At 37.2% G+C, this 24855-nt stretch overlaps 1 protein-coding gene across 2 annotated transcripts in view; it reads right to left on the bottom strand.

The window, feature by feature from the left end:
• The window catches only part of LOC139752918 (bridge-like lipid transfer protein family member 3B), a 140143-nt gene that overhangs the window by 54437 nt on the left and 60851 nt on the right, over positions 1–24855 (bottom strand). For both annotated transcript variants that reach the window (XM_071668977.1, XM_071668976.1), the window contains exons 11-13: positions 8213–8305; positions 4587–4753; positions 229–475 (exon numbers count right to left, since the gene is read on the bottom strand). In XM_071668977.1, coding sequence (XP_071525078.1) covers positions 229–475; positions 4587–4753; positions 8213–8305 — 507 coding nt within the window. The remainder of the gene's footprint in view (positions 1–228; positions 476–4586; positions 4754–8212; positions 8306–24855) is intronic.

Here is a 24855-nt window from a genome sequence, read left to right as displayed (position 1 = left end):
AAACACAACTTTAACCAATAACCCAAATAAATAAGAGTTACAGCACATAAAACCCCTAACCCACATTAGCTTTACAAACTGCTGACTTTTTGTGGTTTTGCTAACAATCGTTCTGTCAGACATGAGAGAATGAGTCTGGATATGTAAAATACAAAAAGAATGCATCATACTATGATACTCATCTCTCAAATAGCAAAAAGTAAATTCTTACATTAGAAGAGAACTTACCTATGGCATGCTTGACAAACTTATGACATATGGGTTGAAAGTCTTCTGATGATGTGGGAAAAGTTGAGGCAAAGAACAGCTCTCCCTGCTGAGCTGCTTCAAGACTATTTGCTAGAGAGGCAAGAGAACCTGGGAGAGTAGGGTCAGCTTGCCGCACATTGGAAAGGATAAGCCGAGTTGCTTGGATGTGCATAGCATGTGGACGGTCTCGCTGGTTACTATGTTCACCCACTCCATCAATGATTATCTGTAACAAAACATATTTTGGAAAACAAAAAATTTTTCTGGTTCACCATTTCCTGCATGACAATGTAGTGCCAAGGGCAGATGAAGAATGGCCTCAACTGTTCATGTCCACTCCCTAGCTGCCATGGTGAGGCAGATCCTGGTTTACAAAACATCGGCTTACAAATAAATAATTCATCTGCTACACTCTAAAATACTCCTCACTTGCATGGTCTTCTACCCTCTTAAAAGCAAACAAAACAAAACAGCAAATCATACACAATAATACACTCAGAACAATCAGTGGTGACCTTGCAAGCACTACCAAACAAAACATACACAATGAAACAAAGATCCTCCCAATACAATCCCACCTTAACATGCCTGGCACTCAATGCTATGCAATAGCATTAGACCCCTTCTGTGTAAACCACTCCACAACTAAACATCAACCCCCTAGTAGAAATGAAAAGCTTACCCCTGCCTCACTCTTCAGCAACTTCTACTCGCAGATCTGCTAACCCTAACTAGTATAACACTGACAAAACAAAAATACATTGAAGTAACCCATCAAGCACATAAATACTTCCCTCCTAACTTTGTTATAAATTCAACCCTAAGAGAAATACATCCATCAGAAGCAACATTCCCCAAGCAAAAGTGAGTCACGCATTACCATTTACGCTCTGGACATCACCCATCATACAACAGAACATACACATTTTCAACATATTCTAAGACCCTTTGTGCCCAAAATGCAACTACCATGACAAAGACATTGAGCACTTGCTACTCAATTGTCCAATACTTCCTGAACGCTGCATAAAGTTAGATGGAACTCCTGGTGCAAGAGGTACAAGACCTCTTTATAAGGACTATTTTTCATGCTAAACTGAAATCTGAGGTTGAGATATAGGTTGGGGGACATTAAGGTGTGCAAATAAGTAATTAATGGCAACTCTTTTAGAAGATTCTATGATCATTCGGTTTGTATTTATTGGGTATCTGTCAGCTTGAAGAAGCATTATGAGATATTTTCAACGATTATTTCAAGTACAGAAATGTTTCATCATGTCATATTTCAATTCTAAAGCAAAAAGTTTTTTCAGCTAAAAAAATCCCAAAACTATAATTAATAATTACTTGCAATTTTTGGTATTTTTTAGGGTAATTGATTTGCTTGAAAACCTCAATATAAAGATTATTTTCAAGATGAATTTTAATCTGGAGTTGAAATATATATTCAGGGACATTAAGGCCTGTAAATAAGTAACTAATGGTTACTCTATTATAAGTTTTTGTGATTATTCAAATCACATTTATTGGGTATCTGTCGGCATGGGGAAGCATCATGAGATATTTTCCATGATTATTTCAAATATGGAAGCTTTTCATTACATTATACTTCAATTTTAAAACAAAAAAGTTTTTGGGCTGAAAAATTCCCTGCAATTTACTTGAAAACCTCAGTATAAGGACTATTTTTTATGTTGAATTTTAATCTGGAGTTGATATATATCTTTAAGGACATTACGACCTGTCAATAAGTGGTCAAATGTTACTCACTCTTTTAGTTCAGTACTGAACTGTTTCATTACGTCATATTTCAATTCTAAAACAAAAAGGTCTTAGGGCTACAAAAAATTCCCGGAACTATTACCGGTAATTTTTGGTATTTTTGTGAGGGTAATAGATTTGCATGAAAACTGCAGGACAAGTCCTATTTTTCATTCTGAATTTGAATCTGGGTTGAATTATATTTTGGGGACATATTCAGGTCTGTAAATTAGTAATTTATGGTTACTCTTTTAGAGGATTCTGTGATTATTCAGTTCATATTTATTGGGTATCTGTTGCCTTGGGGAGGCATTGTGAGATCTTTTTCATCATTACTCCAAGTATGTATAGAAGCATTTCTTTATGTCATATTTCAATTTTATAACAAAAGGGTAATATATTTATAACAAAAGGGTAATATATTTACATAAGGGTAATATATTTGCTTGAAAACCTTAGTATAAAGACTGTTTTTCATGTTGAATTTAAATCTTGAGTTGAAATGTATCTTTGGTGACATTAAGGCCTGTAAATAACAAATAATGGTTACCCTTTTAATAGATTCTGTGATTATTCAGTTTGTATTAGTTGGGTATCTGTCGTTTTGGGGAAGCATTATCATATATTTTCTGTGATGATTTCAAGTAAAGAAGCATTTCATTACATCATATTTCAGTGGAAGAAATATCTTTTTGTTCTTCTTGCAAGCATGCATTGACACATCCTATCCCTAAGAAGGGTGACTGTTCTGACCCCTCTAACTATCATCCTATTACTTTGACATCTACCATTTTTAAAGTTTTTGAATCCCTTCTCAACTCCTTTATCCTTAGACACCTTGAAACTCATAGTCTTCTCTCTGATCACCAGCAAGGCTTCTGTTAACTAATATCCACTGGTGATAATCTTTCCTATCTTACTAATGTCTGGTCTTCATCCCTGAAAGATTTTGGGATGTCTCGTGAAGATGCCCTTGACATATCCAAAGCTTTTGGAAGGGTGTGTCATCAGGTGTCTCATCTCTAAGCTCCTCTCTTTTGGCTTCCCTCCCTCACTTTGTTCCTTCATACCTAGCTTCCTTTCTGGCTAATCTATCTCTGTGGTTGTTGATGAATCAGCCTCTCCTGCTTTCTCCATCAATAGTGGTGTCCCCTACATTTTTTTCCTTTTTTTCAACAATTTCCTCTCTACCATAAATTACCAAATGGATTCACTAGCTGATGACTCAACACTGCATTCATCCACATCCTTCAGTTCTGCACCTTCTTCCCTCACTTGATCTGCATCTCATTTTAACACAACTTCCTCAATAAACTCAGACTTAGACAGGATATCTCAGTGGGGTAGATGAAATCTAGTTAAGTTTAATGCCTCCAAGATCCAGTTTCTACCATCACTTTATTGAAAACTTCTCACAACTCTCGCCTCTCCTTTGATGATTCTGTAATTCCACCTCTCGACTTGATGAACATACTTGGTATTACAGTAACATCCACTCTCCCCTGGCAACCCTACATTATGGAAACAGCTAAGTATGCCTCTAAGAAACTAGGAGTCCTGATGAGATGTTGAAACTCCTTTTCTTCTGAACAGATGCTCAGTTCATACAAAAGGCAGATTCGTTCTTGTATGGAATACCTCTCTTACATCTGGGGTGGTCCTAGTTCTGCATCCTTACTAAAGAGAGTTGAGTTGAAGGCAGTCCAAAAAATAAACTCTCCCAGGCTAACTTCCAAACTTGACCCTCTTGCCCTATGCCACAATGCTGGTGTAGTTCCCCTCTCCTATAGCTATTACTTTGATTTTTGCTCACATGAGCTGACTGCTTGTTTGCCCCCACCACTAGCTAAACCAAGCAATACTTGGCATGCTGCTGCATCACATGATTATTGTGTGGCTGTTGGCAACTCAAGTGTGGGTTGTTTTGATAACTGTTTCTTTCCCTACACCTCGAGGCTTTGGAACTCTCTACTTTCTCATGTTTTTTCCAATAACTATGAACTGGCACATTTTAAAATTCATAAATACTTTCCCTTGTTTCTTCTTTTTCCCATACATAATCTTCTCTACATTTCAATTAAGGCCCAGCCTTGATGTGGACTTTTGTCTTTAAATAGAGCCTCAAATGTAAAAGAAAGCTATATGTACTAAATTCTTGCCCCAAGAGACCTTTCTAACCTTATGAAAGTCCTGTGACTCACTTCCACTTCCATGGTTCCATTTGCTGCAAGTCCACTCCCAGATATCTAAAACACTTCACTTCCTCCAATCTTTTTCTATTTAAACTTGCATCCTAATTTACTTGACCTCAACCCTGCTGAACCTAATTACCTTGCTCATATTCACATTTGCTCTCAACTTTCTCCTTTCATGCACTTTCCCACACACATAAAGACCAAGTTTTAAATATGGATGCTATGCATCCAGGAAGCATGATTAAAAACTTTCAAATATAGTTTGCATGGTCATTTCCTGTGGTGGGAAGTAAGTTAATATTCCTTGACAATGATTTGTAAATCTCATAGTGTAAGTCAACAGATATAACAAGAGTTTGGGTGTCTGTTGAAATAACTTACTCTGGGCATGATGGCCTCTAGGTGTACGTCAAGGTAGGAACTGGGTGATGGCTCGGTAACAATGGCACGCTGAAGGCTTCGGGCAAAAGAATTGAGCCACAAGATGGAAAGTGGATCAAAGGTTACCTGTACTGGGTTCAGTTGCAGGTACAACTTTGGTGGTGGCACTGTGGAAGAGATAGTAAATTTGAAGAGGCAAAAAAAAAGTGTATGACAAAGTCTTACAATCAATGAGCATTCTGTGTACATCTTTTTCTGAGTTATCTTGCTCTAGCATCGTGAAAACCATACCATCACAGATCTTCATATCACACCATCACAGATCTTTTGGACACAACACCAACTCCTAACAATCCTATATCAAATTTCCATCTGACATCAATCTTTTTCTCTAACTGTACTTGTGGCTACAACTCTACATTGAAGGTCATTCATCTCTACTGGTCTAGTCTATTACTTTACTGTACTTCTGAAAACCAGACTCTCAGTCTGAAAACCAGACTTTCAAGTCTGTCCATAACTGATGATGCAAGAGCTGTCTGTACACTCCATATTCAAGGCCTGATTTATCAAGGGTCTTAGAGTACCTCCAACTCTTTCTCTGTACTGTCCTGCTAATCAGTTCCATTCAACTCCTGTATAACTATTGTCTTTAAAGCTGTCCAACTGTTTAGAAATACAAGAACCATACTCTTACTTACAATTACCGACAGTTCTAACCTTGCATAGTCTACAAAGCACTGAAGTAAGAAGAGGAATTAAAAATTTTCAGAAAATGGTTATACAGGAGCTGTGAGTGTCTACAATGATATCTGGCCATTAGGCAGGGTTAGAGTTCATGGTGCTCACTGCACTGGAAAAAAGCTCTGAATTTTAGAGAGATTAAGAAAAAAATAGAATGAATACACACAATAAGTTATTTAAGAAGAATATACAGTGCTATCAAAACAAAATGAAATAAAATATATGTAAAAGCATCAAACTAAAATGTCAAAAAGAAAGGAAAAAGAGAGAGGTCTGGAAATTAGCCTCTGGGTCAGATCAATGGGATTTGTTTATTGAGTAATGGAGTCTAAACGTTAGCTTACAGGAGTGGAGGCGGTTGCTGCAATAAATGGTGGAGCCAACTCTAGTGAATGCTAGTTATGCAAGGGTATGCAACAGTGGAATTGTTAGTAAAGAATATAAGGATCATGAAAAAGCACTAAGGGATGGACATGTATATTTAGGTCAATGGATAGAATGTGGAATGAAGAAAGCTGTGTGAAGTGAATACTGTGAGGGAGTTTCAATGATAAAGATGATATGAATATGTGAAGGATTAAGTCTATGGTTATAATGAATAAAGGATGACTAGAGACACCAATAAGGTCAAAGATGAAGTATAAAAAACATTCAACGAGGAAAATATTAAATGTGTATTTAACACTCAGGGGACTTCCCACATATGTTTTTGATGTCAAACATATAATCTGCTTTTGATGTCAGGACTCTTGCTGTATTCAAATAGGTAGTCTCATCCAGCCCCAATATAAATTGGAAGACATGCTTTTTTGGGTATGCAGTGATACCTTACATCACAAATAACTATAATTAGTGCCAGAGAAAAATTCTGAGAGTGCCACTTATCTATCTTTATCTCTGTTGACTGTACCATCTGGGAACTCCCTCAAAGGGATGGCCAAAGCAAAAGAGTCTCCTGGTGAACTCCAGCACTACTTATTAGTCTTTAGTGCCTCACCCTTGTCAGGCCACTGGCAGAAGGCAACTCTAACGCAGTGTTTCCAGAGGCTCCTACTTAATGTTCCTACCAACTACCTTTACCTAATGTTCCTCCTTAATGTTCTTCCCTAGTAATTCTATCCTAATGTTCCTATCTACTACTTCTATCTATTGCTCCAACCATTATGCCAAAAGGCAGGGTTAGCACATAGTGCTCACCGCAAGAAAATCTAGTGTTACAAAGCATGAACAATGTGAGTAAGTGCTGTCAAGTGTTCTATGGGACAAGGAGAGACTGTATATTTAGGAATAGAATGCCAGCAACCCACGTGTGGATGAGGCAGAATGACAAGACAGTTACCAGGGTCAGAGGAGTGAAACTTGACAACCAATGAAGTGCTGGCCATCACTAACCCTCCTGATACCCAGGCAGGTAGTACTTGTAAGGAAGGTAGCAGCGGTTCTGCCATTTATTCAAAATAATTCGGAGGTTGTATGGTCAATGTCGTATTGGCTCAAGCTGTGCATACATTGGTCACCTCTTTCTGCCATGCTTTACAGGTATGTAAAGACTTATGCCACAAAGAACTGTAATTATTGCCACTGAAGATGATGGGAGCATGGTGTAGAAAGTTTAAGTGTCTGAATAGCAACAAATACATTAATTTACCTACTTTTCATTAAATTTTCTCAATATTTCATTTGATTACTAAAGCTGAATCATTTTTTTTTTTAGTTTTCTGATAATCCCCATCCTGAGTATCCACCTAAGTATCCTTAGCTCCATTCTTTTAGGGATACATGAGGCAGACAAGAGTTGATTTCTGATATGGGGGATTAAAAGAAAAAAAGTATTTGTATGAGCAGGGTGTTACCATGCATGAATATACAGAAATGTGTAATGACAAAGGTAGCTGAAGAAGACTGCTCATAGGATTTCCCTAATATACAGTAGAAATTTTCATAATGAATAGACATGGGCATCAGCAAAAATAGGTTAAGATGGAACAGCAGCACCCTGGAATGTTTGAAGATAAAATGAAAAATGATATTGTTCATATAATAAATGAAAAAAAATGGGAAATATTGTACATTTTCCCCTCATTTATCCAATGTACATTTGTATTTGACTGGATATAAATCAAATCCTACACCACAGAGAATTCACTTATCACTAATGGTAAAAGTCACCAGCTTTTTCTGCAATTTTTCAACTTTTCCTCCTCTGAAATAAGTTCTGCAGATACCAATGGTTTGAGATAAGATATGATTGGGGCTAGGGATATTTTAGAAGCTAAAGGAATAATTGGGGATTGCTTACAATGGAAGCATTTGGTGTAGAAAGGTGGTATGAACAGATATGGTGGTCCAACTCAATGAATCATATTAGTGTGTAAAGTGAAAAGGTAAGAAGTACTTCAATAAGTTTTTATGTCTAAGTTTCCCTATAACACACTGGGGATTGGTTAAGAATGTGCATGAGTGATATCAAAGGACTGGATCTTGATTGACCCTAATAACCTGGGATTACAGTAATGGTATCTGACAGATAAGACAAATGGATATGATAAAATTCAGACAGTAAGAGAAAAAAAAGATAAATATGAAAATGAGGTAATAAACAGTATATCAAAGAGAAACTATAAGTAAGTCCAAGGGCGAACAGAGTCATACAGAGTACAGTACCTAAAAATTTAGCTTGCTGGTATAAAGAAAAAATCAACAATTATAGCAACATCAAAAAATCAAAAGGATCACAAATAATGGAAAAAACATTTCAGAAAGCAGAGTGAATTGTAAAATGCTATGGGAAAGAAGGGAGTGGGGAGGATATATGAGAAGAATGGGTTTATGGAAGAAATACACAGAAATTAGAAATTTACCAAAATACAATTATGACTGACCTGGGAAATTTGGGTTGGCTGGGTAATAGTACATGGTAAACTCAAGGTGGAGGCTGGCCATCTGGGTTGGCAATTTGAACCGATCCTTGTCTCCTAAAATATTTAAGCATTTTTGTAGAGAAAAAAGAAATTGATCGCTAAAGATTTTCTTACCATCCAAAACTGCACTGATGGCATGCAATTTAAAAAAAATTCAAGAAAAACAACTCTTGTGAATACCTATGTTTACTTGCAAATACCTCAATCTTTATTCCTTAACATTATTAATACAAAGTCCTCAGGTGAGAAAAGATAATATACAGTGCCTACATAAATTTTGCTACTAGCAAGATACGATTTGTAGCAAATTACTCCAGTGCACTTCAAAATTGATTTATATCTATAACTCATTATAAATGCATGAGCATCAAAATTTATTTGATGTGCAATACAATGTATTGCAAACTGTAAAAAATGGTAAAAATATCTATCATACATCCATTGTAATTCATCTTTGCAATGAGGCATTATCATTTATAATGACAATATGTATAGAAAATTTCAGTAAAATACAAAGAACTAATCTTAACCCTTTCAGTGCTCTAAATGTCAACTGATGCCATATGTAGAAGGATGTTATTGGCATCAATCTACACAGGTAATTTCCCACCAGAATTTCATGCACATTGTAGGCTCTGCTGGCTGGCCAGAGAATGTATCTCAAACAACAAATGAGTCACTGGAGCTGCAATATCTCACTAATGACCACAATGGATGGTTACAAACCTTCCCTTGGGACTTGCCAAGCCTGTGATGCCCAACACTTCACCTACACTTCCCATCTATAGTTAGGATTAGCCAATGCAATGAATAATGTGTTTACTTAAACTATGAATGCTCTACTCTTTTTTTCATACTTGATTGCCACTTTCCATGTTAGCGAGGTAGTGCCAGGAACAGACAAAGAAAGGCTGTGTCCACTCATATCCATTTTCTAACTGTCATGTGTAATGCACAGAAACTACAGCTCCCTATTAACAACCAGGCCCTACAGACCTTTCCATAGTTTAACCCGGATGCCTCACATGCCATGGTTCATTCCACTGACAGCAAGTTGATCCCTGTATACCACATCATTCTAATTCACTCTATCTCTTGCATGCCTTTCAACCTCATGCAAGCTCAGGCCCTGATTGCTCAAATTATTTTTCACTTAATCCTTCCATCTCCAGTTTGGTCTCCCCCTTCTTGTTCCCTCCACTTCTGACACCAAAGGAAACTGAGGAAGTTCTTGATTAAAGTTGTTTGGAAAAAACGGTTCTGCAATTATGTTGCTGAAGAATTACAACAAGTACATGCTTGATTAATGTTCCTGTCATTTTCAAGTTACATTATTTCCATCTAAGACATGGTGACATTGTTACAGTATTTAGTGCAGCTTATAAGGGAAAGAGTAGGTCTCTCAAACCCCAGAAACAACACTAACTAAAGATGATGTCATGTGAGGCCATTGGTTTATCAAAGAAACATCATAATCACACCTTTCATTTGTATAATATTGAGCTTTGGGGAAATATAATCCATAATTATGAATGGGGTACAGGAAAAAGACTGTATCATAAGAGGGAACTAAAGGGGGTAGGAGCAAGGAACTGGAAACCCCTCTTTTTTTACTTCAATTTCTGAAAGAAGCCAAGCAAGGAGTACTCATTCTCCTGAAATATCAGGCTAAGGTGTCTAAATGTGTGTGGATGTAAACAAGATGAGAAGAGGGCAGAGATAAGTAAAATATTTGAAGAAAGAAAGCTGGATGTTCTGGCTCTGAGTAAAATAAAGCTCAAGGGTAAAGGAAAAATGGTTTACAAATGCCTTACGAGTAAAATCATGGGTTGGTGAGAAGACAAAAGCTAAGGAAGAAGTAACATTACTCCTGTAACAGGAGCTGTGGGAGAGTGTGAAAGAATGTAAAGAAGCATATTTTAGAATAATGTAGGTAAAAATAAAAATGAATGGTTAGAGATGGGCAAGTATTAGTGCTTATGCACCTATGCAGCAAATGGAACCATGGAAGTGGAAGTGGGTCATAGGGTGGGATAAGGTGGGAGTGAAGATTCTGGGAGCACTGTAATGTGTGGATAGGGAGAATGTTATTTGGGAAAGCTAAAATGGGTATGTTTGAAGGGATAGTAGTCCTAACAATATTATGTGTATGTGAGGCATGGGCTATATAAGCCTGTGTGGAGGAGGTGGATGTGTTGGAAATTAAATGTTTGAGGACAATATGTGGAGTGAGGTAGTTTCATTGAGTAAATAATGAAAAGGTAAGAGAAGGTGTGGTAATAAAAAGAGTGTGGTTGAGAGAGCTGAAGCAAATGTGCTGAAATGTTCTGGACATATGGAGAGAATGAGTGAGCAAAGGTTGACAAAGATGATATGTCAGATGTGGAGGGAACAAGGAGAATAGGAAGAACAGAGAGAATAGAGAGATAAAGATATTTTGAGTGAATGGGGCCTGAACATGCAGGAGGGTGAAAGACATGTGTGGGATAGAGGGGACTGAAATGATTTGGTATACTAGGGTCAACTTGCTCTCAATGGACAGAACTAGGGCATGTGAAGTGTCTGGGGTAAACCATAGAAACATCTGTAAGGCCTAGTTGTGGATAGGTAATTGTGGTTTTGGTGCGTTACATATGGCAGCTAGGGAATGGATGTGACAAGATATGGCTTTTCTTGGTCTGTTCCTGGTGCTACCTCACTAATACAAGAAATGACGATCAAGTATGAAAAACAAATAAGACTGTGGTAACAACCCATCATACAGACTAATTCTGAAATGTGAAAAAATAATAATGTACAAATATAATGGGATATTTGAAGACTTGGGACTTGCAGAGGAGAAATAAATACATCAAGTCCCACATACTTGTAAATACTGTCTACCTTTCCAGATTAGTCTGGATGATCGGTGTTACACCAGTTATAAGTACCATTTGCATTCCAACAAAGTTAATTTAGGTATGAGGATAAGAGGGTGGTTAAGGAAACATAAGTCTGAGCTTAATCTTATTTCTCTAATGTTTTGATACAACCTTTTTCAGAGATAATGATTCATTCTCTGAAGAAGGCTGTACCAAAACATTAGAGAAGTAAAATGCAACTTGGAATTATTGTTTCCATAATTACCATCCTATCCTCATTGAAAAATCCCTGTGGCCCCATGTGACCTATCGCTGAGAAACTGCACTCATATACAATGTAATGATCTCCTTTGGGATTAAGTGGAAAGCCTCAGAGAACTAAAGCTGAGGACATACCAGTTACATTATTTCAAAGCTAACAAACATGCTAATCACATGGCTAAGGTATGCTTGCTTCCAGCAACAGAGTTAAGGACAACCAGTCATAAATACTACTCCAACATACATACAACCATCTGAAAATACACTCCCTTAGTGTGTACAAGACATGTTTTCTCATTTGTGTTCTGGAATAAACACTAATTATTCTATATCTTTCAAGAAGCCAGCCCCATGTACTAATGGGACAATAAGCCACAATGTGTAGGCATATTGTGTGTGTGTGTGTGTGTGTGTGTGCAGAGACTGCTGGGCAATTAAGTAATAAATGCTTAGTGTCTTCATTAAGGCTGCTGCATCGTGGGCATGAAGGGTGTTGGGATGTGCTGAAATCATGTTTGTAGTTCTGCAGGAATGGGTGGTGTCTAAATCACAGATGGGAAAGTGTGACTCATGTTTATCTGGGGAATGTTCCTTCTAATAAGCGTATGTCTGACAGGGTGGAGTTAAAGAGTGAGTTAATGGCAGTTGTTCAGTGCTTGTCAGGTTATAAAAGAGTGTATGTGTTATAAATGTTGGGAGGGGGAGGATGGGAGGATCTGTGAGTAGAGGTTGCTGAAGCTTGAGGCAGGGTTAAGCTTTATATTTCCACTTGGGTTTGGTGGTCAGTTATGGAGTGGTTTGGGTAAGAGGGGTTTAGTGCTGCTGCAGAGAAAAAAAAGTGCCAAGGTGAAGTGGGACTATACTGGGATGCAGTAAAAGGTGAGTGTTTATGGTTACTAGGCAGTTAGAAATTGTTTTGAGAGCACTGTTTTGTGAGGTTTGCAGCTTTATCATATTTACAATTGAGAAGACAGAAGTTCAAGCAGGTGAAGTGTAGTTTTACAGTGGAATGTATGAAATATATGGAAAGAATCTTTTGGGATCCTTTTTCTTGTCCATATCTGGTGCCATTCAGTATTCTATGGGTAGCTAGTTTGTGTGCCACTTTTGTGTTGATACGATTAGTGTGGGGAGTAAATGTCATGTGTGTTAAATGTATTGCCTTAATTTGTTGGAGTTTTGTTCAGTGGGAGTGATTGTCAATTCATATGAGTGGAGGGTGGGGGTTGGATTTGTCTCTCTTTGGGATTGCGAGCTCTGTTAAGATGCTGAAATTATGTTCTGGGTGAGATACTGTTCCAATTGTGTATGTACTGCTGCATATTTGTTGGTGCAATTGTGGTGTCAAGGTTTTCTGATTGTGTGGTTGTCTGCATATAAAAGGACCTTCATGTTGTGGTTTGCTAGATGGTTGCATAAGAAGAAATTGAAAGGGTTGGAGAAAGCAGTGCTCCTTAGGGAACTCTACTGTAGAGTTTATGTGTTCTTGAGGTGAAGCCAACATCAGTGACTCTGCCATGGCAGCTGCTAATTGCTGTGGAGGGTGGTGTCAAGAATCTTTTGTGTGAGGATGTCAGGGGCTAATGTCAAATGTTCTGTTGATAGCAACTAATACTAGTACCACGTGTACTACGTCGTGTGAGATCAATGTGGAGTGTGGTGGCAGAGAGGCTGGGTCCGAAGCCATGTTGTGTGAGGGAAAATGGGATTCGTTCTGTTTGATTTCGTGGATCAGTTTTTCACAGTATGGATATTAAGGATAGAAGTAATGTAGTGCAAAAGGAGGAAGGGTACTTGGGTGGTTTGGAGAGTAACAGGATTGGTATGATCTGGGCAAGTTCTCAGAGTTAAAAATCCTGTTGTGCAGCCATGGCTGACCGAAGATATCTTCAATATGAACTATCTATGGACCCCATTTCTGGGGATTCCTGCATGCCAAGGCTGTCCTACATTCAGAAGCAGGGACAGGATGGACTCCTTTGATGTGGGAAGCTCTTTGATAAAACTTTACTGAGTTTCATCAACTGATGATCATACAGTTTGACTCTTCACTCGCAATGTAACCTCAAGCAGGTGGAGTCTGGTAAGAAATTCATGTAAGAATATGCAGAAGCAATTTCTGAGGTTGGGAGATCATATGAAAAGAGAAAGTAGGGAGTAAATGTGAATAAAGATTAGGTTATTAGGTTTTCCAGTGGATAGCAATGGGTTAGTTAGAGTCTGAGTTTGAATGGAGAGAAGTTAGAGGAAGTGTAGTGTTCTAGGTACCAGGGAATGGAAATAAATAGTAGTAGAAGGAACCATGGGAGCTCAAGTGAGCCACAGGGTGGGTGTGAAGCAAAAGTCCTAGGCACGTGGAAGAGCGTAGGGAAAGAGTGGTCACTGTCAACGACAACAAAGATGCATTTTGATGTATGATACTTTTTATTTTGGTTCTTTCTATGAATGGCATATCTACAAGCATTCACTCAATGAATAATTTTTCATATGAAGTGCATTCTTGGCAATGTCTGAACACTACGACTGACAAATTCAGGTGGTACTAAATAAAGAATTATATTTATTATATTTGATCGCTGCTTCCTGTGTTAGCGAGGTATCGCCAGGAAACAGATGAAGAAAGACCTATCCGCTCATATACAAACATATGTATATACACGCACATACAATTACATCAACATACATATACATATCAACATATAAATATCAACATATACATATATACATACACATACATATATATGCACGTACATATTCATATTTGCTTGTTTTCATCCATTCCTGGCACCACTCCTACCCACAGAAAACAGCATCACCATCCCCTGCATCAACAAGATAGCACCAGGAAGCAGACAAAAAGAAAAAAAAAAAAGCCATATCTGCTCACACTCATTCTCTAGTAGTCATGTGAAATGCATCAAAACCACAGCACCCTATCCATATCCAGGCCACACAGACCTTTCCAAATGCCCTGGTTCAGTCCGCTGACAGCATGTCAACCCCAGTATACCACATCATTCCAATTCACTCTATAAAGATATCAACACTGATAACTCCCTAATTTAACCTGGTAAATGAAACCATGAGATCAGTCATAAACTTTGAGCTAACAATAGTTTTGAAATATCATCATAACTTCTAACTTCCTCAACTCTTATCTAGCCAATAATTTTCATGCTTATTCTTCCTTATATCTACCAGGGTTGCTTCATAAACTGCTATATCATCATTCTCTTATTTCAAATATCCTTTAGTTAAGTAAGCAGTTTACTGCTTTGCTTCTGTGGCAACAGAATCAATTAGCAGAGTTCTTTTAGTGTTCTGATCTGACTTCAGCACATTAAACATGTCAGCTAAAGAGCAGACATATGCAAAGGATGCAGCTGCTCTTTGCTCCTGGCACAGCCTCGCTAGGACGAGAGAAGCAAGAATGTATAAAAACTGACAATGTATTTATGTACCTGATTCAATCCTTAAACTGGCAATGGGATAATGATGAAATATAGAAAAGAGATCTTCAGTAAAAAGGAATAATGTAAGATAACAAATGTTCTGGAGGAAAAGGCTCGGAAATTTGGCTACTAATCTGAAAAATGACCTCTCTTGCACAAGACGATTAAGACTTTTTTTTAATCAGTTTAATAATGATCTACTTTGCTTCTTTCTAATTTGAAAAAGTGTATTCTCCTACTTCAGCAAATTAGTTGTAAATATTTTATTTGAAAATATATACACCACCACAAGAGGGGTGCCAGCATTTGCATAGCTGTTTATGTGTCTATCTCTCAATCTGTCATACATGAGGCTGAAGTCTATGGAGAAAATTTGTGGAGGCAATGTTTACACATGCAAATACTCATTGAATATACAAAGGTCAAACATACATCAACAAAATTCATCTATTCTGAAGATGGACATCTACTGTCAATTACGGAACCACACAAACCAATATCCTTAATTGCTACCTTATTGTTCCAGTCTAAAATGAATGGTATATAATAACTATAAATATCAATTACACTTTTATAGTATTATGATTTTAATGAACTCACCTTGGTCAGAAAATGCATGAAATGTATGGCTAAAATGTTTACACTAACTTAACTTACCTGGTAAGATAATGTATAAAAAATTATATAACATTAAGTACAAATCAGAGATGAAGATTTGCAAAGTGCAAAAAAAATAATAATCTGAATCAGAAGCTAATAAATGAGAAATGCAAATTAATTCTTCCCCTTAAATCCATCATTTAAGAACAAATATACTTTATCATTATGTAACCCCAGGACCACTTTCACTTACTAAAATCCTGCAGCTTCAAGGCTGTGCAACTTACACAAGCAGGGAAATTATGAACTCTTATGAAATGATGAGTTCCTTTATGACAAAAATGTCCTCTCCTTCATTTACAAATGATGATGCAGCCTCACTGGAGGTGAATCTTCATTCACTGTGTAACCTCAAGCAGGCAGAGACCAATAACACCCTTACAAACAAATTTGTGGCTATACGATTTAATAGCTTTTCTTTTCATAGGCTGAGTAAATGTTTAGATTGAAATGAAAAAAAAATGAAGAGAGGAAGCACTTTAAAAAGCTACAAAAGACTATAAGCAGTACGAAAGGCATTCAAGAATACATCTATTCATAAACACTGCAAAAACTTGCTATAATTCTAAAAATGTAAAACTCACTGAAGAAATAATTACATAATAAACGTTTATCACCTCTAACATCTTATTCTTACTTCTTTCCACATCATAAGCATATAATACATACACAATATCAAAAGGCAACAGACAAAGAATAATGTATAGATATCATTACACTTAGTTTATGTACTTGCAATGGAGGAAAAATTCATGTTTAAAACCTTAGTAATGCAGCACCACTTGAAAGACACACAATGAATTATACTGAATGGCTAGCATTCCTATGAAAATCATATGAGCTGACTTATAATTCAACATACTGTTATAAACTTACACAATGACGATGATGTGGTTATTCTTGAAGGTGTCATGCACTATACAAATACAGCAAAAACAAAGGTATATCTTCTGCAACAACAAACTAATTTGTATAGAGAGACCACTGGACAAATGCTGTCATGCATTATATCCACATCTTTCAGCAGTCTTAATCAAAACTGTTGGCAGGATGCTATCTCTCTGATGAACTACACATCTACTACACTAAAGGAATAAGTATCAAGAAACAAATGGGATCACCTGTTTTCTTCCGTTGTTTTTTGTTGTGTCCAGCTTTACGGAGTTGGGAAGTAAGAGAAGGTAAAGTTAGAATAAAGACAGTGTGACAGATGGGTGGAAGAAGGTAGTGTACAAATTAAGAACACTTAATGGCTTAGCAAAAATAATATTCAATAACCTGACTAGAGAAGATGACTTGGTAAATAACCATGAAGTTAATGAAGTCTGTGAGCAAATATTATCAATATTACTAGCATGCCCCAAGTCATCATCTCCACCTTAAACTCTGAGTGTACATTCATGCAAAATAAAGGCCTTCAGAGGATCATACATATATTGCATCAGCCAAATGTCCTTCATGGCATGGCTAACAACTTAAACAGTAACTTCATGACACTGATATCCATTGTATATTTTCTTAACAATAAAGGATTCATATCATATTTTATCTCTACTGTCACATTCATCTATTGATGACAGTCTGCCATCTATTCCACAGGCTTCATCAGATCTGTACAGAACAAGGAAACAATGCTAAGTAGCAAAATTTCTCTCACAAGAGTACTATTACAACTTGCAGTGTAACCAAGATAATCATATCTTAGTGCCCTATAGCTGTAATGCACTGTAACAAGAAGACTCCTCCCTTATGAGTGTAAGCCCTATGTGGAGATGGTATTAAAGGTCAATGACGTACAGGGTGGGATGGAACAAAGGAAAATAAAACTGAAAGAATACGAGTTGAAGTGGGTAAGTTGTCAATGTTTGAATTACCTTAATAATAATAATGTCCTTGTTTTGTGGGTACATATGCATGTACATAAATAAAAATACACAAAAAAAATCACTCACAAAAAAAAAAACATTTTCGGGAAGTTACATTAGACCAAAACAAGAAAATACATATCAGTTTTGGTCAACACACTTAAGGAAGCACAAAGAACTAATACAAAAGATTCCTATGAAGGCAACAAATATGGTACCTGAAATAAGAATTCTAAATTAAAGTGAGATGATAGAAACTATGAATTTGATTTTCATGGAAGAGAGAAAAGAAAGGGGAAACTTGGTTGCAGCACCCAAGTTCCTAAGCTGATCTGATATTGACAACAGTGAACAATTCTTCAATAAATGTACAAGAAACATCATTCAGAGGCCATAATAAGAAATTATGCAAGAAAATTGTTTGAAAATTAAGAGAATATTTTCTGTTACAGTATTAGAAGAATGAATGAATAGAATACACTAAATAAAATTGTAAATCCTGACAGCATACAAGAGGTGAAAAAAGTACTATCTTAGTAGAAAAAGTTTAAGGAATGGGGTCCCATAAGTGTACTCTTTTATGTTTCCAGTCTGATATACCCAACTTTTGCATCTCCCATAGTTCAGCACATGCAAGGGTGTTGGGCTCTGTGAAATGGTACTTGCGTTTTCAGAATTAACCATTCTACTGTTCAGGCACCAACATGTAGCCCTAATGCAATGTTTGCTCTGTCCTGAACTGCTGAGCATAGTTAACTACATGAAACAAGTGACTATCTAAGAATCAAAGTTTTGTACACACCCAGCTACTGCAACTTTAACCCCTTCACCAAGCCCTATGCCTCATATTCCAGAGCTTGAGCTGAGTTTTGATGACAGGCAGAGCACATCTACACCAGCTCCTACATTGGATAAAATGCATAAAATGCCTCCTACCTCTACAGAGGCATCAATCTCATTGCAGATAGAGCCACTCAGGTTTACTCACCCTGAACCACATTTGATGTTTACATACCCTCAACTTCAAATGGGCCAGATGCCATATAAGGAATTACAAAGAAATCACCTTAGTTTACATTACACATTTCAGGATCAAAACAAAATAGAATTTTGGGTAAATAAATACAGCTGTAATGTTCTTCAAGAATTATGTACACTTACATAGTAGGAAAACAAAACTTTACAGGTTAGGTTATAATTAATTCAATTTCCTATCAATTCCCCTTGGCAACATCAATACCCTAATACTGCAAAATCCATAATTACACAACAGTTTTGCCCCAAGATTGCCAGTTCTGAAACATTAGTGTGAGACAGAGGTGACCTGATTACAGTCTAAGTTTATAAAACTGATTGATGAAGTTAACAGTGAACAGTCCTTCATGACATCTAATGAATCCATACATATACATACACAGACACATACATATATAAATATGTATATATTCATACTTGCTGCCTTCATCCATTCCCGTCGCTACCCTGCCATATATTTGCCATTTCCCACGTAAGCAAGTTAGCATTAAGAACAGAGGACTGAGCTTAAGAGGGAAAATCCTCACTTGGTCCCCTTCTTTTGGAAAAGTAAAAATCTGGAGGGGAGGATTTCCAGCCCCCCTTTTAGTCACCTTTTACAACACACAGGGAATATGTGGAACGTATTCTTTCTCCCCGATCCCCAGTGGGGGGTAGTGAAGCTATTTCCCGTGTGGCAGGGTAGCGACAGGAATGGATGAAGGTAAGCAAGTATGAATATGTACATGTGTAAGTATGTAATGTCTGTGTATGTGTATGTATATGTTGATATGTATATCTATGTATATGTGCGTATGTGGGCATTTATGTATATATGTGTGTTTATGAATGGATGGGCCATTCCTCGTCTTGTTTCCTGGCGCTACCTTGCTGACATGGGAAACAGCAATTACGTATGTTAAATATATTAATATACATATATATTACTGTACCCCCCTCTTTTGGAAAACTATGATATGAAACCTCTGGAAGTAAGAAATGTTATTAAAGACCACGACCAAAACAAGGGCCATGGACTAAAAAGAATTTCATCGTCTATACTCAAAGAATTAGTAGAACTCCTCTATACAAGCTTCTGGGTAAGTTGTTTAAGTCCATGCTCATAGATTATAGTTGCCTAATGAAAGGGAAGAGAAATTATAATTACAACTGTCTGAGGGAAGAGAGTTTTGCCAAGAGATGAGATAGCCCTGAACTGCAGACCTGTTCCACTCAAAAGTAATATTTGTAGGATACTGAAGAAATAAGCACGAAAGGTTTGGGCAATTATGTAAAGAAGACTGCTAAATGCAGCTATGTTTTATTTCGGATGCATATCTTAGATATAGGTGGATAACAAAAGTCAGTATGCTGAAAGCCTAAAAGAAAGTGATCTACTCTATGTCAGTGAGAGAAGAGTTAACAACACTGCAGAAACTGATAGACTGATGTTTAGAAAGCATATGATAAAAGGAAGCTCATATCTCAAATATCTAACAGATAAGCAGGCATACTGCAGGAGGTCTATTACAAATAATGAATAAAAGTGGATTAAAGACAGTACAGATACAAGTGATGAAGCCTTTAGCATGGACAGTAAAATGGAGGCTAAGAAAACTGAGGTACAACAGGCAGGCATGCTCAAGGTCAAAGTAATATAATGAAAGAAAAATCAAGCTACCTGGTATAGTATGGTATCTTGGCAGGATGACTGAATCTCATTCCAAAGTCTGCTTTTGCAACTTAGAATTCTTAATAACATATGGCCTTTAAAGTGCAAGCAGGTGATACAGATTTTCTGAGAAATGGCATTGGAGCTTACAAAATATTCTGGTAGGATAAATTACGGGAGGCTCTATGTTAAAAGGGGGTCTGATAACCTCAAGATGCTACTGGATATGGGAGACAAGTGAAAAGAAAGATTTCATTAGTGTAATGCAGTGATACAAGCTGGAAGAACTTCCTGAGTGTACGAAACAGATATAAGGAAAAAAGAAAAATTAAACTAAAGGCAAGGAAGAAAAACCAGTGATAGTATGCATATGGGGTATCAAGATGGACACTTGTAAAATAAGCAAAGGCCCTGGCAACCAACGAAGTTACATATAAAGCACCTTAATGTACAGAAGTAAAAGGCATATTAGATACAGATATATTACTAATTACTGTTGTACACAAAAATTTTAAAGATCACCAAGTCCTTTACATTTCATTTCTTCATTCCCATATTCCCAGATGTACTTTACTTAGCCTTCATTCATTTTATCTTTCATTCAATCAAAATATTAATGTAAGTTTTGTGTGGAGACTAATTACACTACATTCTGATACTGGAGGCTTGAAGAGCAGATGCTAAGCAGTCTTGTCTAGTCAGTAAAGCTAGACTATGATACAGAATGCCAAATCATCTAAACAAAGTATTCAGTATTAATGGGAAGCAGTTGGTATATAGCCAATGAACAGTGAGATATATTACTGTTACTACCTACCTGGGTGTCAAGAGGGTTAATGATGGATATGTAGTGAGCCAACACTTTAGCGAATGTCAAAAGCTGCACTCCTCTGACCCTGGTAACTATCTTCTTTTTGCTTCAACCTTACATGGACTGCTGGCATTCTGTCCACATATGCACAATCTCTCCTTGTCACACAGAACACTTGACAACACTAAAGTCACACAACTCTTCATAACCTTTGATTTTCCTGTGGTGAGTGCCATGTGCTAGCCTTGCCTTTTGGGAAAATGGTAAGACTGATAGACAAAATTAGTAGGTAGGAACATGAGACAGGATCATTAAATAGACTTAATAAGTAGGAATATTAGGAGGGAGCATTAGGTAGTAGTAATAGGCAGCAACATTAGGAAGAAATATTAGTGAGAGGCAATCAGTAGGAACATTAGATGGGAGCATCTAAAAACACTAGCGTGATGTTTTCAGAGGTTCCTAACTAATGTTCCTACCAACTACTTCTACCTAAAGTGTCTACCTAATGTTCCAGCTTAATGTTCCAACCTACTACTTCTACCTAATGTTCCTATCTAAGTTCCTTACAACCACTTCTACCTAATGCTCCTGGGTAAAGTTCCTACCTACTACCTCTATGTATTTCTCTTACCGTTTTGAATAAAAGGCAGGGCTGGTGCATAGTGTCCACCTCAGGAAAATGTAGAGGTATGAGAAACATGATGTGTGAATTAAGTGTTGCTAAGTGTTATGTGTGAAAAGGAGAGACTGTCTGACAAAAGAATGCCAGCAGTCAATATGTGGGTGAGGCAGAGAGAAAAGACAGCTACATGGATCAGAAGAGTGCAACTTGACAACCACTGAAGTGCTGGCTTACAATGCTTACCATCACAAACATTCGTGATGCCCAGGTGGGTAGTACCTTTAATATACCTTCCTGGTTGATGGCTGTGACAAAACAAAAAGTAATCAGAAACACATTAAGCCTAGAATAGCAAAATTAACAGTCATCTTAGAAATTATGAAAAAGTAACTCTCAATTAAAACATTTTAAGAAACACTTTAGGATGCAAATATCACATTCTAAAAAAGCAATAATTAAGGCTATCCTTCATGTATTGCATACAATCTCATTTCTTAATGAAATTGTTCAAGATACACTTGATTTACAATGGTAAGCTTATCTTGCACATGAAATATTTATTGTACTTTCTTGTGTAAAGGATGTAAGGCAAAAGAGATACTTAGCTATAATTTAGGGAATGTAATAATATGCATCTTACACAAAACATTATGAGCATATCTGTAACGGGCACACAACGTTATCTGGATTAGTAAAAACTGGGAAAAATTCACCGTATACTTAGCATATGAAATCAAACACAATGACAGACAGACACTTATTTCAATAAAGTTTCTATCCCTGTTTGCACCCTCCCAGGGTATTGATGAATAATCAGCTACTATCTATCTACCTATCTATATCTCTGATGCCTGTTCCAACTGGAACTCTCTTAAAGGGGTGGCCAAGGCAACAGTCTCCATAATGAAAGAACTCCAGTGCTGCATAAGCTGTGTTGTCAAGTGTTACATATGGCAAGGAGAGACTGTATATTTGTGGACAGAATGCCAGTAGTCCACATACTAGTGAGGCAGAAAGAAAAGACAGCTACCTGGGTCAGAGGATTGCAACTTGACAACCACTAAAGTGCTGGCTTGCTAAGCAGATGTCATTAACCCTCCTGATACCCAGGAAGGTAGTACTGGTTATATACCTCCCTGGTCATTGGCTAACTACCAACAATAATCAGTTTCTATATATTTAACTGAATAAAGTGCCAGCAAGGAAAGCGTTTTTCCTTTACTGAAGTAGATAACCCCTGAGCATAAATGATTAGTATTGTACAATCCACTGAGTGGCATGCTTGCAGATATCAAAAATTGTATTGGACGAGAAGTTTTGTTTCCCATGATACAGAATGGAACAAACTACAGCAATTCATTTCTGAAATCACATAGGGAAAATAACAATTTCACTTTCAAATCTACATTTTTTCCATATGTCAGATACATTTACACGTCTGCTCGACAATATCACTATAATAAACCTTATACTCCTTTTCTGGTTATTTTCTTCAATTGCATATGATACAGATATGTGACATTTTCTTTCACTAGGGATAGTTTAAGGGTTAAGCACACATATCATTAACTTTAATGGCAGAAACTAAAAGTATTAAAGATAACAATTGGGAGGTGAGTTTGAATGGAGAAAAACTGGAGGAAGTGAAGTGTTTTAGATATCTGGGAGTGGATCTGGCAGCGGATGGAAACATGGAAGCGGAAGTGGATCATAGGGTGGGGGAGGGGGCGAAAATTCTGGGAGCCTTGAAGAATGTGTGGAAGTCGAGAACATTATCTCGGAAAGCAAAAATGGGTATGTTTGAAGGAATAGTGGTTCCAACAATGTTGTATGGTTGCGAGGCGTGGACTATGGATAGAGTTGTGCGCAGGAGGATGGATGTGCTGGAAATGAGATGTTTGAGGACAATGTGTGGTGTGAGGTGGTTTGATCGAGTAAGTAACGTAAGGGTAAGAGAGATGTGTGGAAATAAAAAGAGCGTGGTTGAGAGAGCAGAAGAGGGTGTTTTGAAATGGTTTGGTCACATGGAGAGAATGAGCGAGGAAAGATTGACCAAGAGGATATATGTGTCGGAGGTGGAGGGAACGAGGAGAAGAGGGAGACCAAATTGGAGGTGGAAAGATGGGGTGAAAAAGATTTTGTGTGATCGGGGCCTGAACATGCAGGAGGGTGAAAGGAGGGCAAGGAATAGAGTGAATTGGAGCGATGTGGTATACCGGGGTTGACGTGCTGTCAGTGGATTGAATCAAGGCATGTGAAGCGTCTGGGGTAAACCATGGAAAGCTGTGTAGGTATGTATATTTGCGTGTGTGGACGTATGTATATACATGTGTATGGGGGTGGGTTGGGCCATTTCTTTCGTCTGTTTCCTTGCGCTACCTCGCAAACGCGGGAGACAGCGGCAAAAAAAAAAAAAAAAAAAAAAAATACTGCAAAAGTTCCACAAAAATCCAGTTTCCAGAGGCTTATCAGGATGACATTAGGTGTCAAATTAGAGGAAATTTTGCTTTACTTGGATGCCTGAATCAAATATATCTCTCATAAAATGTTCTGAGAAATATTAATACAAATACTACTGGGATCTATTTTGGGACCACTACTCATCTTGATCTATGTAAATGTTTGCCAGAAAATAAACCATGGAATAGTCTGTAGGGCATGGCTGTTGAAGACAGGCTCTTCCTTATAAGGTGGAGGAAGAAACTCTTCATAAAAAAAATATATATGATTCTTAATTTTCACAGTAAATTTGAATGAGATAAAAATGTATTTTCTCTAATATACATAATAATCTATCACTTGGTGGCATGCACCTGATTCTTCATAAAATTCGTTATCAGCACTGTATTTATAGTTTTCTAAAAGTCTGTATACTGTGACCACAGATTAGAGAAATAATGACCTGATTAATGACCCTAGTGTTGGGGAAAATAACTTGTTACCATTTCACCTATTTTTGATAGTCATGTTTGGCTGGCCCATGAGACAACTGTTAAAGTAGTTTGACCTCACTTTCCACATGAAGGTTCAGCTGGTCTGACCAGACAAAAATACATAGCGTATCTACCTCAAGCTCTCCAGTACATATAAAAATTATCTTTTGACTTATTTTGAATGTCCAGACTCACTGCCAACATTGATTAATATCAAATAAAAGTTCTATGTATAGCCCTGTTTGAGTATAAGATCTGTTGATGTGATTACTCTATAATCTACTACAGTATCATAAAACCTTACATTGAATGCTGAGGAATCTAAAAGTGTTGAGGATACAGGCAGCCCAAGCTAAAATGACATATTATAAAAAAATAAGCTGAAGCTACTTTTCATACTTACTTGTTCAGGACAACCTGATGGGCATAAATTGCCAATCTCATTTAGTT

This window comes from Panulirus ornatus, chromosome 13 (genome assembly GCF_036320965.1).
Source record: "Panulirus ornatus isolate Po-2019 chromosome 13, ASM3632096v1, whole genome shotgun sequence".
NCBI lineage: Eukaryota > Metazoa > Arthropoda > Malacostraca > Decapoda > Palinuridae > Panulirus > Panulirus ornatus.
This window is presented reverse-complemented; position numbering and strand designations above follow the sequence as displayed.